The sequence below is a fragment of the Phocoena phocoena genome, chromosome X (assembly GCF_963924675.1).
Source record: "Phocoena phocoena chromosome X, mPhoPho1.1, whole genome shotgun sequence".
In the NCBI taxonomy this organism is placed as follows: Eukaryota; Metazoa; Chordata; class Mammalia; order Artiodactyla; family Phocoenidae; genus Phocoena; species Phocoena phocoena.
The window spans coordinates 125,622,660-125,640,049 of NC_089240.1; the positions used below are offsets into that span (position 1 = coordinate 125,622,660).

The 17,390-nt window shown below is 56.5% G+C and overlaps 1 protein-coding gene and 1 pseudogene across 1 annotated transcript; one reads left to right on the plus strand and one right to left on the minus strand.

Annotated features, from left to right (window-relative positions):
- The first annotated feature begins 3,880 nt into the window (after positions 1-3,880).
- On the plus strand, positions 3,881-4,941 carry LOC136142297 (spermatogenesis-associated protein 17-like; annotated as a pseudogene).
- An 8,233-nt stretch (positions 4,942-13,174) lies between these two features.
- LOC136142299 (collagen alpha-1(I) chain-like) lies at positions 13,175-16,906 on the minus strand. The gene is made up of 4 exons (XM_065900291.1): positions 16,097-16,906; positions 15,852-15,957; positions 14,652-15,669; positions 13,175-13,778 (listed from the first exon to the last, which is right to left on the minus strand). Exons 1-4 carry the CDS (start codon positions 16,904-16,906, stop codon positions 13,175-13,177), a joined length of 2,538 nt encoding a protein of 845 aa, XP_065756363.1.
- Between the last annotated feature and the right edge of the window lie 484 nt (positions 16,907-17,390).

Sequence of the window (17,390 nt, forward strand, 5' to 3'; positions counted from 1 at the left end):
GAGCCTAACTGGCCATCGTGTGGTGCGTGCGCATGGCCAACAAGCTGCCCTGGACCTCCATGCCATAGCGGCAAAGGAGGCCAGGATAGAGGCATGCAGCTAAACACCTGCGGTGAGGTGCTCTCGAGCTGTACCTGCATGAAGTCTGTTGAACCTCCACACAGAAAGAACTAGAGTAAGAGCCAGGTGAGGCTAAGCACATTTGAAATAGCCCTCCCTTTTCCTTCTTTTTCATTGTGTTAAAAAAAACAGAAAACAAAAAAACCAGATCTTTGCTCCACGTCTCGTATGGTGCTGGGGCAAGGTGCTTTTTCTCAGGCTGGAAGCTGGAGCCGGGAATCAGGGACAGGGTCGGGGAAGGAGTTGAACCACCTCGCTTAGGATTCTTTCCAGACTCAGGAAGCTGCTGGTAGGAAGGACCAAGGCCACGAGCAATACAGACTACTGGCCCAGGGGCTTCTGCTCACTTCCTGCCACAGGACGGAGGCCACCACTCTCCAAGCCCGGGAACAACGGGACAGTCAGAAGAAGTAAGAATCCTTTAAGGGAGAATAAAGGAGGGACACCTCTGGGGAAAAAGGGGGCAGAGTGGGTCCTGAGAGGTGGGAACTGGATCCAGTCAGGGCCATGGAAACAAATCATCAGAGCTGCCACTTAAAGTCCTGTCCGCTCCCATCTGTAGCTAGGGCTGTGGAGGAAGAGGGACGGAGGGGTCTTCGGGAGACAGTGAGTGGAAGGAAACTGCGCAGCAGCAAGCGGCCCTTTGGGCCATGGATGAGCTGCTCGCATCCAAGCCCATGGCCTCAAGCAAATGGATGGAGATCCACAGGCAGGATGCCTTGGATTTGCTGCATCCCACAGTCCCAAGAAACCACAATTGAAAATCAATAATCAGGGACTTCCCTGGTGGCGCGTTGGTTAAGACTCCGCCTGCCAATGCAGGGGACACGGGTTCGAGCCCTGGTCCGGGAAGATCCCACATGCCACGGAGCAACTAAGCCCGTGTGCCACAACTACTGAGCCTGTGCTCTAGAGCCTGCGAGCCACAACTACTGAAGCCTGCGTGCCACAACTACTGAAGCCCGCGTGCCTAGAGCCCGTGCTCCGCAACAAGAGAAGCCACCACAATGAGAAGCCCGTGCATCGCACCGAAGAGTAGCCCCCGCTCGCTGCAACTAGAGAAAGCCCGTGCGCAGCAACGAAGACCCAACGCAGCCAAAAATAAATAAATAAATAAACAAATAAAAAAAAAAAAGAAAATCAATAATCACTAATAAATCACTGAATGTTACACAGGCAAAATGGCCATTTCATTATCAGGAACAAGCCCTGAGCAGAGAGCAAGAGAGGTTGGCATGGGGTTTGGCTGGGACAGCAGGTTCTATGCCTCCATCGGGGGCAGGAAATGTTCTGCTTGCTGTTGATCCTACTATAGAGAAAGGCGGTCCCTCGTGGCCACACTACAGAATTTACAGTCCAGAACTTTCTTGAGGGTTCTGCTCTGATTCCACCAGCCTGACTGAGCCCACAGAGTGGCATGGTGGGGTGGTGCCCGTGATGTGGCACACTGCCACGTTTACTCTTCAGGAATGAGGAGCCGCTGTGTGGCTATGGCTTCACAGACAGGGCCAGGACCCTGGAATGAACAATGACACATACTGGGAAGGAGGGCTTCTGTGGGACAGGCCTGGGGACAGGGGCAGGACGGGGAAGAAGCTGAGCCGTCCTCAAGGCTCAGTGTGGCACCACGTCTGGCTTGCTTAGAACCCCACATCTCTAGAGTGATCACTGTGGCCCTCCCAGCCAGCCAGGCATCTGCCACCGCAGCCAGGGGACTTGATTACTAAAGCTGTTTGTTTCGCCGCTGATGCAACGTGACACCAGCCTGTGTGATCTGGCTCTGGGCATCACGTTGCCGGCACACAGCAATGAGATGGAAATTTGGCTGCTGCAAGAGGCACTGATTTTGCCTTCTTCTCTGAATCTCCTTTCTCTGAACAGCAGGGACATTTCAGTCCCATGTAAAGCACACACTCTCTTCCTCCTGGCAAATGCCCAGTACCGTAATTCCCCATATAGTGCCACCTTGGAAGAGCCTCGGGCAGCAGCATGTCAGGGGCAGGAAGACTGCACTGCATCTTAGGTCCCGAGGTGCTGGGGCAGTGATGAGGTGCCCGGAGAGAATGCACTTGGGTACTGAAGCATCTTCTTGGCCTTGCTTGCCTCTGTGCTCAGGAGGAAGGGCTGGGGAGACGAATGGCCCAGCTCACAGGAAGAGTGGCAAGCCACCGCCTTGCCCTTTGGTTTCGTTACTCGAATTGCACCAGGTGGCATCTATACTCATTCCGCAAGGCCTGCTGCTTCCCTGCTGGCAGACACACTTGGAGGCCGCCTGCAACCCAGGACTGGTCTCTCAACCACCAACGCAAGTGGGGGGACTTTCTGGAAAATGCTGCAGATGGGAGGTCCAAGCCTGTGGAGAGCCAGAAGTGAAGCCCAGAGACGGAAGGGAGCTTGCCCGACGTCCCACACTGGGTCAGGTGCAAGACTGAGCTGGGAACCCGGGGTCTTGCCTCCCGGGCCAGGCCTCTTATCATTTGCAGGAGCTGACACCAACAGACACCCAGTGTCACAGTCCCCCTCCCCACATACCTGTTGGTGCGCTATAGTCATTTCATGTACAGGACCCGCGTTTCCCAGCCCTGTCCCTGGGTGTATGAGCACACTTTGCACTGGCAAGCATTTTGCAGCAGCAGCTAGAAACTGGCTGTAGCTGAGTGACAGCTGACACCTGACAGATATGAAGTCACGGAATCCTCGCTCCAACCCCGTGAGGTAGGTACCCCGATTAGCCCCATTTTACAGAAGAGGAAACGGAGGCACAGAGAGGGAGGCACAAACTGCCCAAAGACACACAGCTTCTAAGTGGCAAAGCCTGGATTGAAAGCAGGCTGGCCCCTGGTTGCTTGCCTTTACACTGTGCTACGTAATCTCTCACAGGGTCGCAGGGTCGCAGGGCTGGTTTGAGGATCTGATGCGTTAATATGTGTCAGGTGCCAGCGCCTGCTGCCAAGGGCCCCTCCAGCTCTGCAGGGCGATACATCTGTTGTCTCTAATGATGAGTGTGAGATGGTCCCTCCTCGCCCTCTCAAGAGTGTCCAGCCCAAGTCCAACGCTCTGCACACAGTAGGTGTTCAGAAAAGGCTCCCTTGTGCAGTTCGTCACTCAGACACACAGGCATTCACATATCGCACAGCAGCTCTGCGCCTGGCCCTGGGCTAAAACCTGATACACAACAGCTGGTGCCTGAAATCCAGCGGCACCCAGTCTAGTGGGGAGGTGGGCGGATCCGCAGTTACAGGCCAGGGCTGTAAGGACCCACCGGAGTGGCAGCTCACCCGCCAGAGCCAGAGGTGCTTTCTGTAAAAAGGCAGCCCCTTCTCCTGACCTTGGGGAAGAGGGGCCGTGGTCCATGAAGGTGACACAGGCGAGAACGAAGGCTTCAGCCGAGGCCTGATGGCTGAGAGGAGTGGCCCAGGTGAGGAGGGAAAGGACGGCCCTCTGGTCCGCGGGGAATACGGAGTGCGAGGCATGGAGGTGTGAAAGAACAAACCCGGAGGGCAGACCGTTGAGCCAGAGGATTATTCGCAAGCCTTAAAATCAAAAGGAATTTGCCCTGCTAGGTTTCAGACTTTCTTGGGACCCGTGGTCCCTATTTTCCTTCCAATCTCTCCCTTTTGGAATGGGAATGGCTAGCCTCTGCCTGTCCCGCTGTATTAGTCATGGTTCTCCAGAGAAACAGAACTAAGAAGAGATGATAGATAGATACACAGATAGGAGAAAGAAGAGGAGATTTATGATAGAAATTGGTTCACACAGGATGGAGGCCAAGAAGTGCCATCCCCCAGATCTGCCATCTGCAAGCTGGAGACCCAGGAAAACCAGCAGCACAATTCAGTCCAAGTCCGGAGGCCTGAGAGCCCGGGAAGCCAACGGGGTAAGTCCCAGAGTCTGAAGGTGGGAGAACCAAGAGCTCTGAAGCTCTAGGGCAGGAAAAGATGGACATCTGAGCTCAAGAGGAGAGAGGGAATCCACCCTTCATTCACCTGTTTCATTTGGGCTCTCTATGGATTGCATGATGCCCACGCACACTGGTGAGGGCAGATCTCTTTGCTTAGTCTACTAATTCAAATGCAAATATCTTCCACAAACACCCTCGCAGACACACCCGGAAATAAGGCTTTACCAGCTCTCTGGACCTCCCTTAACCCAGTCAAGTTAGCACATAAAAATAACGTTGGCCAGTGTCCTTGTCCCCACGGTGAGCCACAGCCGCCCCCCACCTCTGCGGGAGACCCTCCAACACTAGCAGATTCCAGGTAGATACAACTCACCGTTCAGAAAAGATCCTGATCCATGGGAGCTGTGGTTACAGAAGGCAAAGCCTTTAATGCACTGAAGACCTAAAGTGAAGCTGAAGCACTCTGTCAGCCTCGGCAGCTGGCTGGCTTGCCGAGTGCCTGGTCCTTTCCTCCGTCCGGAATTCTGCCACCCATTGATAGGAAACGATGTCAGGGACCCTTCTGCGATGTCTCTGAAGTATGGGAACAGCGCTACAAGCCTCTGGAACCGACGCTGCGAGTGACAGAACCGATCGATGGGCTAAATGGGGCCAGAGCACAGCTCCAGAGACAGGAATGGACTCGAAATGTGAATGACAGTAGGTTTTTGCCATTTTCTTTCTACCGTAAAAATAAAAAGTATGTCCCGACGATGCATTTATCAAACAAGTATGGTCCTGATGCTTATGCAAGTCAACATTTCCGAGATGAAAATCCTAAGAAATGGATCTGTGACAAGGATTTCCAAACTGTATTGCCATCATTTGATCTCTTCCGAAAGTACGGAAAATTGTATTCAAAAGCTGGACAAATTGTATAACGGTATGCATTTTTGCTAAAAGGTACTTCAAAAAATGCTATAGTAAATAACAAAAAATCAAATGAGATTGACTTAACTATCAAGCATTTTTTAAAAACCATGCTATAATAATATTTATATGTAATACAGCTCCATGTATTTCTTTCATTCTAGTCTAATGGTTTTCAACATTCAAAAATCATGGATTTTGGGGCTTCCCTGGTGGTGAAGTGGTTGAGAACCCACCTGCCAATGCAGGGGACACGGGTTCGAGCCCTGGTTCGGGAAGATCCCACATGCCGCAGAGCAACTGAGCCCGTGCGCCACAACTACTAAGCCTGCACTCTAGAGCCCACGAGCCACAACTACTGAGCCCGCGCGCCTAGAGCCCGTGCTCTGCAACAAGAGAAGCCACCGCAATGAGAAGCCCGTGCACCGCAACGAAGAGTAGCCCCTGCTTGCCACAACTAGAGAAAGGCCCGCGCACAGCAACGAAAACCCAACGCAGCCAAAAGTAAATAAAAAAACAAAAAAATCCAAATCATGGATTTTGTATGTCAAATTCCTTCTCCAAAATAAACTCAAAGTAGAACTGAAAACTACCTGAAGTACCCTCTCTCTTTAAATTAATTAATACAGTAAATAAATAGTTTTACATAATATAATGAGAAAGTATTGATGGTGTCCAAAAGCTAAAATATTTCTCATTGCTGTATAGATACAGTATAGTTTAAAATACTATATTCAATTTGTGTGTTATTTAAAGTGCGAGGTGCCTTTAGGGGATTCCAAATAAATAGCGTCTTGGGTCTCTGATGACCAGTTTATAGACTAGAGAAGAACAGAGATACCCACATAAAACTCAAGATCACAAAATAAACTCTCAATGAATGCTGTATTTAATTGCGAAAGCTTTAGAGTAGAGAAGTGATTATAATCAACGAGAGACTAATAGGAGGTATTCTGACATCAGCCAAACTTAAAGGAGATATTTATTGGATGAAGACAGAAAAGATTACTACAGTTGAAGGAAAAGAGGCAGGAATGAGAAATTAGGCTAGTTATTTCCCCAGGGGTCCTCCCACACCAAGAACCAGGGGAAAGCTCTGGTCTGTTGGAAAGAACACAAAGTAGATGCGAGCAACTATGTTCCTTAGATTGAGTTAGTATTGCCTCTCCCACGTTTATAACTTTGGATGCTTCAACTGGAAGTCAGTACATTAAATGTAGATAGAAGTGACCACCTTTGAACTCCTCCAAAGGAATACGTGAGGGGAAATATGAAATATTCTGAGCTAATGGAGAAACATACATATAATGCCAAGTGGAATTCCAGTTTCAAAAGTTTATAAAATAAGTACCATTACCCATTGGAGCATTTATGTAGTATTTGTGACTCACAGCATGAAGTAGTCTAAATAACATTTTTCATATTTGTGTGTGATTGCAGATTTTAATTCAAAGATACATCCTGTTCATAACGGCCAAAGGTTGAAAACAACTTGAATACTTAATAGTATATGTTAAGTTAAACAAATGGTAAGACACATGAAATGCAATACTATGAAGACATTAAAAATGTTAACATAGATCTTTACCTATTAATTTGAAAAAATGTCTCCGGTATATTTCTAAGAAAAAAAAGCTGGATTCAAAGGAAAAACAAAGTAACCTTTACACCCATCTTGGAAGCAGATAACCTGTTGCTTGGTTTCACAAGTTCACAAGTGAAGAGGAATTTTGGCCCAGGATGAACGATACCCTGAGTCTCACCCATACCTGATTTAGATGACGTGTGGATGAGACTTTGGACTGAGAGTTGATGCTGAATTGGGTTAAGACTTTTGCGGATGTTGGGATGGGATGTTGGATGTATTTTTCATGTGAGAAAGACACAAACTTTGGGGGGGCGCAGAGGGCAGACTGTGATGGGTTGAATTGTGTCCCATAAAAATTCATATGTTGGAGTTCTAACTGCCAGTACACTTCAGAATGTGGCTTTATTTGGAACTAGGATCGCTGCAGATGTAATTAATTAAGTTAAGGCGAGGTGATACTGCTGTAGGGTGGGGCCCTAATCCAATACTGCCTGTGTCCTTATAAAAACGGGGAAATTTAGACACAGGGTGTACAGTGAAAGAAGAAAACGTAAAGAGACACAGGGAGATGATAGCCATCTACAAGCCAAGGAGAGAAGCCTGGAACAAAGCCTTCCCTCACAACCTTCAGAAAGAACCAAGCCTGCCCACACCTTGATCTCAAACATCTGGCCTCCAGAACTGGTAGATAATGCATTTCTGTTGCTTAAGCCCCCAGACCGTGGTACTTTGTTATGGCAGCGACTTTCCCCTGAGGGTAATAGGGAGCCATAGAAATATTTTGAGCAAAAGGGAGGAATGAGGTAAAGTGTGTATTCTAGAAATTTACCCTAGCTACTGTGAGGAGGATGCACTGGAGTGTGCGAGACCAGAGGCAGGGAGAACATTTACGACATGTTGCTGGACTCTAGACGAAAGTGGATGGCTGCCTAATATAATAATAATAGTAATAATTAGTAGTTGCAGTACACTTATTTTTACAACTAACACTAGCCCATCACTTCTGTTGTGCCAGGTGCTTTTACATGGATTATTATGTTTAACTCTTGCAACAAACCGATGAGACAGGCGCTGTGGTATCTCCATGTTGCAGACTAGGAAACTTGCCCCAGGCCACACGGTAAGCAGTGGGCCCAGGATTTGAACCGGGCAGTCTGGCTCTGATGCCCGCATGCAATGGAATGTTGGTAAGTGTCCCTGATTTGCAGCATTTGCCCATTTCTGTGGTGTAGCTACTCCCACCACGGCCAATTTCAAGCTACCAAAGAGTCATCAACAAGTTCATAAAATTGCTAAAGATGCAGCAGTCCTTTCTCATGAGCTGGCGCAAGCCAGCCAACTAGCAAAGTGCCAAAGCGCCGGGCTCAGAGCTGGTAACATGTGAAGAAGTGCGTGTTCCTTCCCAATCCCCTGGTGAGCTTTGTCTTAATGGGATTTTGTGGAGGCTGCTGGGTCCCAGGCCACCTAGGACATTCGAATCTCGGTTTCACCGGTGAGTAGCTGTGTGATCTCAGACAAGTTGCTGAACGTCTCTGAGCCTCAGTTTGCTCAACTCTGAAATTAGTTCTTATGAGGCTTCATTGAGCCCACGATGTGAAGCACAGGGACTGGTGCGTCCAGAGTTTGGGCTGCTTTTACTGTTAAGATGATTGTGTTTCCAAACGTAGAACAGCGGGAGCACGTTGTCCGTTTTTTGTCCCCCACCCCCACCCCGCCCCCGCTGACGTCTGCCTGGATAGCATGCCTGCTGGATGCTGGGCTCCGGCTGGTTCCCTGGTGTTACGTCATATTAACCTTCTGAGAGGTTGTAGTGATGGTGCAGCAGTAGCCTAGCTGGTTGCTAGGACAGCCACAGGCCTGGGTTTTATTGTGTGTGTGTGTGTGTTTTTTTTCCTAACCACAAAATTGCAAATGGTCTGAAGGGTCCTAGAATAGTGGATGGAGCCTCTTCCCATGTGGGGCCTGAGTCGTGCCTGTGCTATTGGAAAAAAATGTCATTGCATAAAGAGTAATAATTAGCAAGCCATCTGCATACTTTTTTCTATATAAAAGCTCTGACAATGTCTTTCAGTTGTGTGTATGGTGCAAAGAGGAAAACTGGCAGCCATCTGGATTTACGTTAATTCCCTAAATTATTTATCCATCTCTGTTTCAATAACCATTTCCCGTCCTTATCTATGCTTTGATGATATTACCTGTGGCATTCTGGAAGTGGCATTTATGGTAAGCAAGGAGCTGCAGGGGAAAAATTGACATGTAGCCATGGCTTTCTGGTTTCATGGTGAAATCAATGCAAGCCATTCTTCAGCCCTTTAATTAACTGCCCGCTTGCTAATGAGGGCTTTTTTCTTAAAGGTTCCTATTTTTTAAACAGTGAAGTCACCAGGAAATGACAATCAATATTTTAACAATTTCCCATTTGTTTCCATTGTGAGCCTTAAAGATTCCTACCGCCACCATCGTCCCTGAGAAAATTAAAATTGTTTCAGAACATGGTGAAGAGAAATAATTCAACTCGAAATAATACTTCAACTCAAAATGATTTCCCAGTGGCTCTCGTCCACCCCCCCAGGGCAAAATGCCACGTGTGCTCCGCAAGTGCCCCAATCCGGCTCCTCACCAGGCGCAGAATCATCTTTTGCCAGACATATCAAAACACTCACCGTTTGCCCGGTGTCATACAGGGTTCCGACCCATGTGCAGGACTGGGCTTTCATCCCAACGTGTTTCACCCTAAAGTCAACATCTTTCATTCAATACCTGCCTCCTGTCTTTGGGGGGTGTTTGGGGTACATGACAGTAGCCTCTTCTCTGAGGACAAACAACCCATGGGCCAGGCGCCCTGCCAAGGGTGGTCCCATACAGAGAGGGTTGCAACTCTGACTACACCCCAGTAAGGCAGGTCCCACTATGACCCCCATCTGACAAAGGAGACACCCAAGGCTCAGAAGCTTATACAGCTGGGAGGTGGCAGATCCTTACAGCACAGCCGCCAGCCTCCCAGGTCAAGTTGTACTTCCTCCTCGTGGGCCCGTCACCACCCTGGGACTCCCCACGGGCATTTTTCTGTCCAGGTGCCTGTTGCTTGTGGCCTCCAGTCTGCTGGGGTCAGAAAACACTGGTCATCAGGCTTAGGACTCTACGCAGCGGATGCTCCAGGAGCCTAGGGCTCAGAGCCTGGGCTGTGGGGTGTGGCCTCTGCATGGCGGGAAGGGGGGGGGGCGCATAGCTGCAGGGGGCCAGGAGCCAGGGGAGAGGCCGGAGGAGCAGGTGGAGGGGTGGGAAACGTCAGGTGTTGTGGTGAGCCCTGCAACGTGCGTCACCCCATTTCTTCCCTCTGGGTCCAGATTCCGTCATTTGGAGGTCACCCTGAACGCCCCTTTGCCCCAGCCATGGGTCAGCAGTGAGTTCTTCAGGGAAGCTTTGGGGGAACCCCAAACGTCTCTGGTAAAATAGTGAAATGGGAAGAGCTTAGGGCAAAGGCCTGCAGAGTCAGAGAGGTACAGACAGGCTCGTGGCTGGTGGAGCGAGGGAGGGCACCAGTGCCTGCTGCAACTTGGGCCAGGCTTCACGGAGGATGCGCCTTTTGAGATGAGCCCTGAAAGTCAGGTGGGATTCTGACAGGAGAGCTGGCATTCTAGGCGTGGGAAATACATAAGCAAAGGTAGAGAGGCCGGAAGAACCAGAGTTGTTCGATGTCCAATCAACAGTCCAGCCGGGCAGGAGGCCCAGAAGCATGTGTGGAAATACCAGGAGGTGAATCTGGACACGGAGGCTGGGGCCACCTGTGGAGCACCAGGCTGAGGAGTTGGGATTTAGAGCTGTGGGCAGTAGGGAGCCACAGGAGGCTTTGGAACAAGGGTGTAACGATGAACAGTGCGACTGGATGTGTGTTTCTTACTGGCACTCAGCACGCCTGTTCTCCATGGGCCGCTACCTGTGCCTCACACAGAATTCCAGAAGCTGCCCAGTTAAGGTCCCAACATCGGTCACATAAACTTGGGAAAACTTCGTGTATGTTCACAGGACTATGCCCATGAATGACAGGTGGCTGCTGACTGTTTTCATATCTCTTGAGCTCCAGGTTTGGGTCAGACCAAAGGCAGGGTCCACACTGGCCTTGGCATGGTGCTCCTGGACCCCCATAGCCCAAGCCCAACCCTTTGCTTGGCAGCAACAGGGCCAGGAGATTCCCCCAGGAGAAGGGCAGCCCCTGGAGAACCTGTGGGATTCCTTTCCTTGCCTGGACCCGCTGTGGAAGCAGCCCAAGCTTTGAGGCCCAGTTGCTTACTGCTCGGCCACTCTCCAGCTGCTTGACCCGGGACATGCCCCTTAGCCTCTCCAAGCCTCCCATTTCCTCATCGAGAACACGGAGATGACAATGGCTAACACCACAATGGGTACATGGACTCATGTAGGTAAAGTACATGGTACACCTTGATACGTGGAGGGAGCTGTTAGCGCCAGACCCGGTCCACATTTGGAATGACAAAAGGGTCTCACAGCCAGTCTACTCGATGAGAACAAAGCCCTCACCCTCACTGTCTCTGGCCTCCTCTCCCATTTCTCCATCAAACTTGGAATACTCAAGGTGACAACTAGAAGGGAACCTCTGTTTCCAACAGTAACTGGAAGAATCACAACACATCTGGGCCACGGTGCCCCTTGGTGACATGACCTGAGACTGGTTTCACCATGTGAAGGCAAAGTTCTTTGCCTGACCTCCATCCTTCTTAAGGACACCACGAACCTCCTGAAAATATAATGACAGCTATGGGCCCCTTCCCCAGCGTATGTGTACAATCCTGTGGCCCCCAGAGTTTCCTGAAAAGTTCCAGGAAAATAGAATTCTACTAACCAGGAGCTAGGAATACAGCAGTGAGCAAAACAGACACTGATCGAGGCCCTCTTGGGATCTAACCTATAGAGGAGGTCAGCTAGCATTAAGTACTAAAGAGAAAACAAAGCAGGGAAGGGGAGAGGAAGTGCCAGAGATGGGTGTGGGGCTTTGAATTGTTACATAGGTTGGCCAGGTGACTGTTGTGTCAAGATGAAAGGAAATGAGGGAGCTGGCCCAGTGGATATCTGGGAAAGTGCATTCCAACAGAGGGAACAGCCGGTGCAAAGGCCCTAAGGAGGGATGTGCCTGGTGTGTTGAGGAAGAGTCAGGAGGCCTGGAGCAGGGTGAGAGCGAGGGCAAGAAGGAAGATGATGTCATCCAGGTGGGGGGATAGGGGCATGTCTGCTAGGCCACCAGAAGCACTTTAGTTTACAGAGGAGCTGCTGCAGGTGCTCAGAGAACAGACATTACTGGGGTGGGGAGGGGAGGAAGAGGGAGGTAGGGAATGGCAACCTGTTAGGTGGCTACTGGAATAATCCAGGTGGGAGATGCTGACGGCTGAGCCCAGAGGGTAGCAGTGGAGGGGGGGGGGGCGGGCGAGAAGGCTGGGAGTGTGGATGCATCTTGAAGATGGAGACAACAGAACTGTCTGCTTCTCTGGATGTGGGGTGTGAGCAAAAGAGAAAAAAAAATGAGAGAATTCAGCCTGGGCAATTTGCAGGATGGAGCCGTCATGAACTCGGGTGGCAGGCCAGGGGAGAAGCCGGTTTCAGAAATGATCAGGAGCTCAGCTCTGGCTGCGTGCGGCTCAAGATGTCCGGCAGCCATCCAGGTGGTGGTGCGACACGGGCCGTTCATCCTCTGGCACAGGTGCGGCTGTGATCTCACAGGCTCCCAGGACCCACGGGGGGAGTGGGCATCACCCGCCCCACTGGGGAAGCAGACGGGAAGGGACATGAGGGTGGAGTGAAGGTTTCTGGGAACAGATCCCCATTTTCCACCGCACTTTGAGGCGGGCAGGAATCAAATTTTAAAAGCACTGGGCCATGCTCGGTAATAGACACAGTTATCCCTGGTTCCGCTTTGGTTAATCCGATTCCCTTCAAGACATGAACTCGCCCTCGGCCCGCGGGAAGCCGGCCGATACGAACTCGCTCTAGGATGACCACCCCCCTCCCCGCAGTAGCCCAACAGGCCGGGGACGGGGACTCCATCGCGGCCTTGTCGGGAGTGAAGGTGAGGGCTGCGATCAGTTCAGTCACCAGAGAGCAATACCCTCTCCTGGCCGCTGGCCTTCTCCAGGGCAGTCCCGGCTGGGCCCGGCCAAGGTGGATTCCTTCCCAGCAGCCCCGCCGAGCCGCGGACCCCCGCCGCGCCCGCTGGGCCGCGCTCGCCCCGCTACCGGGGCCGCGGAGCAGGAGTCCGACACCTGTGCCCCGCGGTGGGGCCCGGACGCCGCTCCTCAGTCAGGAAACTTGGGCAAACGCTCAGAGGCAAGCGCCCGGCTCCGTCGCGCCTACGCAGCCCACGAAAGGACTTCGCTCGGTTCTGGGAGGGGGCCCCGCGCTTCCCGCGGGCCGAGGGCGTGGGCGTGGAGGGAAGGAGGGGCCGCGTGGGCGGTTGGCCCACCCCTTTATTCCCGGCCCGCAGCTCGGCCGAGTGTGACCAGATGTGCTGGTGACAGGTCGCTCCTCAGAGGTGCAGGCGGGAGCCCAGAGCCCGCTCTGGGGCTGCTGCGCTCGGCGCTGCTGCTGTCGGACCGGACGCGGCGTCCGCGAACTGAGCTCGCTCCCTGCCGCCGCCCGGGAAGTGCAGGTTAGGAAACGCAGCCCGGTTGGGGACCCCGGAGGAGGGGCGCGAGCCAGCCCCCGGGGAGACAGGGAGAGGAGCCACCGGCCTCCGCGCCCGGGCAGAGGGAGGACGGCGCGCTCCGGCTCGCCGCCGGGCAGCTCACGAGGAACCCGTGTTCCTGCAGAAGCCGCAGGTGTCTGCCCCGGGATAACCCCGCGCTACGAGAGGCCAGACCGGCCCAGCTCCCGCGGGGGCTCCGCGGGCCCGAGGCCAGAGAGGCGGGAGACTGGCTGGCGCGCCCGGGCTCCTCGGCGGGCGGCACAGACAGGGTCCGCACCTGGGCGGGGGCGGGGGGCGGGGGAATGCAAGGAGGAGGAGGGGGCGGGGGCCCGCCGGGCGGAGGGGGGCCGCTAGGCCAGGAGCGGGGCGGGTGCAGTTCGGCAGTCGCCACCTGAGAGCCCTGGTCCCCACTGCCGTCACAGCGGGTCGCCTTGGCCGTCTGGGCGGGAGCCAGCGGGCAGACGCGGCGGCCGTGAGACCGGCGCTCCTCTGCCCGCAGCAGTCCGCGGAAGGTGAGCACCCTTCCGGGGCGAGGGGGAGGAGGCCGGGCCGCTGCTCGAGGTCGGTCTCTGCCGAGGACGGGAAAAGGGGGAGGGGGGGTGGAACTGGCTACTTGACGCTGACACCCCGGTCCGGATGACGATCGGGGGTCCTTCGGGGAGCTGCCATCTCTCTCATTCTCTTTCTCTCGCCAGGGCCTCTCGGGGATTCGGTCTCTCCCTGTCTCTCGTCTCCCTCGGTCTCGGTCCGTCTGGAGCGCTCTCCGGCCCTGTCGCCGGTGAGTGCTGGCTCTCCCGCTCTCCCTGCTCGTTCCGCGTCCGTCAGGGGCGCGCGCCGCTCACCAGCTAGCTCGGCCCAGAAGCGGGAAGTCTACCTGCCGTGAGCCGGCTTCCCGAGCGCGCGGGGCTCCGCCTGCCGCCCTCGGGCGAGCTCCATCCGCTCGTGCCCGGGGGCGCACGGCCACCCCGCTGTCGCCTCTCGCCAGCAGCGCACCGTCTAGGCGGGCCACCTGCCACCTAAGGCACCGACCGCCTCCCGCTGCGTGCGGAGCCACCGAGGTGAGTGCGCGCGTGCCCTTTCCTTCCCTCCCGCTGCTGCCCGGCTGCCCTGGCTCGAGTTGAGTGGAGAAACGAGGCAACCGCGGCGAAGCCAGCCTGCGGCCGCTTTCCCTTCCAAAGAGTGGCCGGAGGGTCCGGTAGGCCCCTCGGGCGGCCGCCGCGCTTCTGCTAACCCCGGCCCCCTCCGGGCCTGGAAACTCGGCGTTTCGGGGCTCGGGGCCGACGGGGTCGCGGGCGGGGCGGCGTGGCTTCCCCTTTAAGGCCAGAGCCGCTCGTCGCCGCGAGTGTGAGGGTGTGTGAGTGTGCGGCGTGCGTGTCTCCTCCTCCCCGAGTGACACAGCAGTGAGAAATGCCTATCAGTAACTTAAACCCCCGAAACTCCACCTTCCGGGCGCGCGGCGCGGAGCCGGGCGGTGGGAATGGAGCGAGCAGATTGAGGCCGCCGCTGCAGCGCCGCCGGCATGAACTTGGCTGCGAGCTGAAGCGGCCGGAGGCGGGCGGGCGCGGGGGCACCGGCCGCTAGCCAGAGGTGATCTGCAATCGGGCCGGGCCGCTCGGCGGGCGCCGGAGGCCAGGCTGCCCGCGCCGGTGGCCGCCCGCCCCTCGGGCACTGCCCCCGCCGCCGCCGCGGGAGCTCCGCAGCACGGTAAGGCTGAGGGCGGGCGCGGGAGGTCCGACTGCTCTGGGGGCGCCGGGCTGCACTTGTGGCCCGCACTTGTGGTCCCCGTCGCGGAGAAGCGGGGGCCCGGGGATACTGAGAGCCGGGGGACCCCGAAGTTTGCTCCGAGCACACGGCCCACCTGGCGCTGCGCGTGGTCGCCCCCTTCTCGGACTGGCTGGGCCGAGCTCAGCGCAGCTCGCATCGCCCGGGACTGTGGCCTGTGCCTGCACCCCGGCGCCCGCCGGGCGTCTGGAATCGGGTAGGGGCAGTCGAGTACCGAAGAGGGAAGGCAGAGGGGCGCGGGCCACGAGGGCTCCCCCGGCCGCGCCGGGCTACCGGGAGGCTCCCGCTCCGACCCGGCGCACCCCGGGCCGCTCGCAGCCCGGATGCCACCGGCGACGCTGCCTTCGCATACCGGCTCCCAGAGCTCGGGCCAGTCGGCAGTGGGCGCTGGGCGCAGGATTTCCCCCAACCCCACCCGTACCCAGTTTGCCGCCACCGAGCGGGAGTGTGGAGTGTGCGCGCGCCGAGCCCGCCGCCTTTCGCTCCCTCCCCTGCCAAATTCTCCTCTGGAGAGCAGCCCTGAGCAGAGCTGGCGGTTCGAGGCAGCCCCGACTGGGCTCCTGCCCGGAGCTCCCAGCGCCCCCGCGCCCCGAGCTCCCAGGCCTCGGAGCGGCAGCACAGCCCGGCGCCCGGCGCCAGCGAGGGCGGGCGGGAAGCCCCCCGGAGCGCCGCCAAATACTTTTCACGGCCACTTGGCTCGGCCAGGCTCCGTCCCGCTGCAGCGTGTCCGAAGCCGCTTGGAAAGCTGGCCATACGGCCTGATTTTGATCCGTGATTAAATTCGGACTGAGCAGACACTAATAGGATTAGCTTGCAGAAAACTGCCCTGAAGTCGTCGGAACCTGAGCAAACTGACGCACTTCGGGCCGGGGGCTTCGCCCCGCCGCGCTTCTGCAGCTGGGTGCGGCCGAGCGGGACACCCCGAGTGTGGGTGGGAGTGTGTGCGCGGGCGGGAGCACAGGATGGCTGAGGGAGGTGGAGAGAAGCGACTCCACTTGCTGGGGTGGCTTGTCGTTTTTTGGCAGCAGGAGGAATTCTCCCCCCCCCCCCACCCGGCCCCAGGGCGCCGTCCCCACGGCGAACGTGCCCTTTGCGGGTAGCCAACCAAGGCCAGCTCCGGGACATTGTGAGGGCGAGCGAGCTGGGCGTACGAGAGGCGGCCGCGCTGGAACAAAGACGCAAAGTCTCCCCGAGCCTGAGCAATTTCGAAAGAGTTGGTTGGGAAGAGGGCCCGAGTCTCCCGGGGGAGACCCCCGCGGGGATCGCGCCGCCCCCGCCGGCCCGGGCCCCGCGGCCGGGCGATCCCGTTCCCAGGCTGCGGCAAGCCGGAGGGCAGCATCGCAGCGGGGCAGCCCAGCCCTCCGCAGGCGTGGGCCGCCTCCCGGGTGCCCACGGGCCGGGTGGTGTCGGCCTCGCTCCCGCTGGGGCTTCCCGGCCGCCGCCGCCGCCGCCGCTCGGGGCTCCCGGAGGCCGCGCAGCTTCTTCCCCCACTCCACCTCTTCTTGTCTTTATAGATTCCCCCCTCCCTCCCACCCCCGCCGCCGTTGCTGCCGCCGACAATCCGCTTTATAAAAAGCCCCTTTGTTTCCCTGGAGGCTGGAGAGAGGGAAGGGAAAAGGGACGCAGAGGCAGGGGGGCGGGGGCGAGCCGCCCGGGACAGGAGGGCAAGTGTAGGCGGTGGGGAGGAGGCTGGGTCTCGAATCCCCTCCGCAGGAACCCCAGAAGGCGTGGGGAGCCCCCGGCTCCTGGCGCCTGCAGCGGGCCCGGCAGCGGGGCGGTGGACACCCGGGGCCCCCGCGGCCCGGACGGCTGGGCTGGCGTCTCGGCTAGCGGGCGGGCGCGGAGGCCAGAGGCGGCGCACGCTCGGCGGGTTGGGCAGACGCCGCTCGCCGCTGCGCTCGCCGGGCGCGGGCATAGGGGGCGCTCTTTCCTCGGTTTCGCTTTGCAGCCCGCGCCCCTCACCGCCTAGACTCAGGGCGGCTGTCGCACCTGCCGGTGGCCAAGACGACGGCTGAGACGACGGCGGCGACTCTGAGGCTAACGCCACCCCGCGGCTGCGCTCCTCCCTCCTCCCGCGCCCTCCCGCCACCCCCAGCCCCCTACACAGGGGCTCAAACGCTCCGCGGGGCCTCTTTGTTTGCACGGAGGGCGTTGCAACTGCTACCTCCGAGGTTCGTGTAGCTCGGGCAGGCGGTAGGGACGAGGATGCACCTCCGGAACGTGCGTCAGCCTGCCGCCTCTGACGGAGCCAAGGCCCTGCACTTGGGGGTGTCCAGGACCCACGGGTTCCCGGCATTAGCTGGAGTGAGGATTCAGCCGGCCCCTATCCCTTACACCTGCCCTGCCCCCCAAACTTGCGGGAACTCGGACTTGCGCGGAGGAATGTTAAACATAATGTT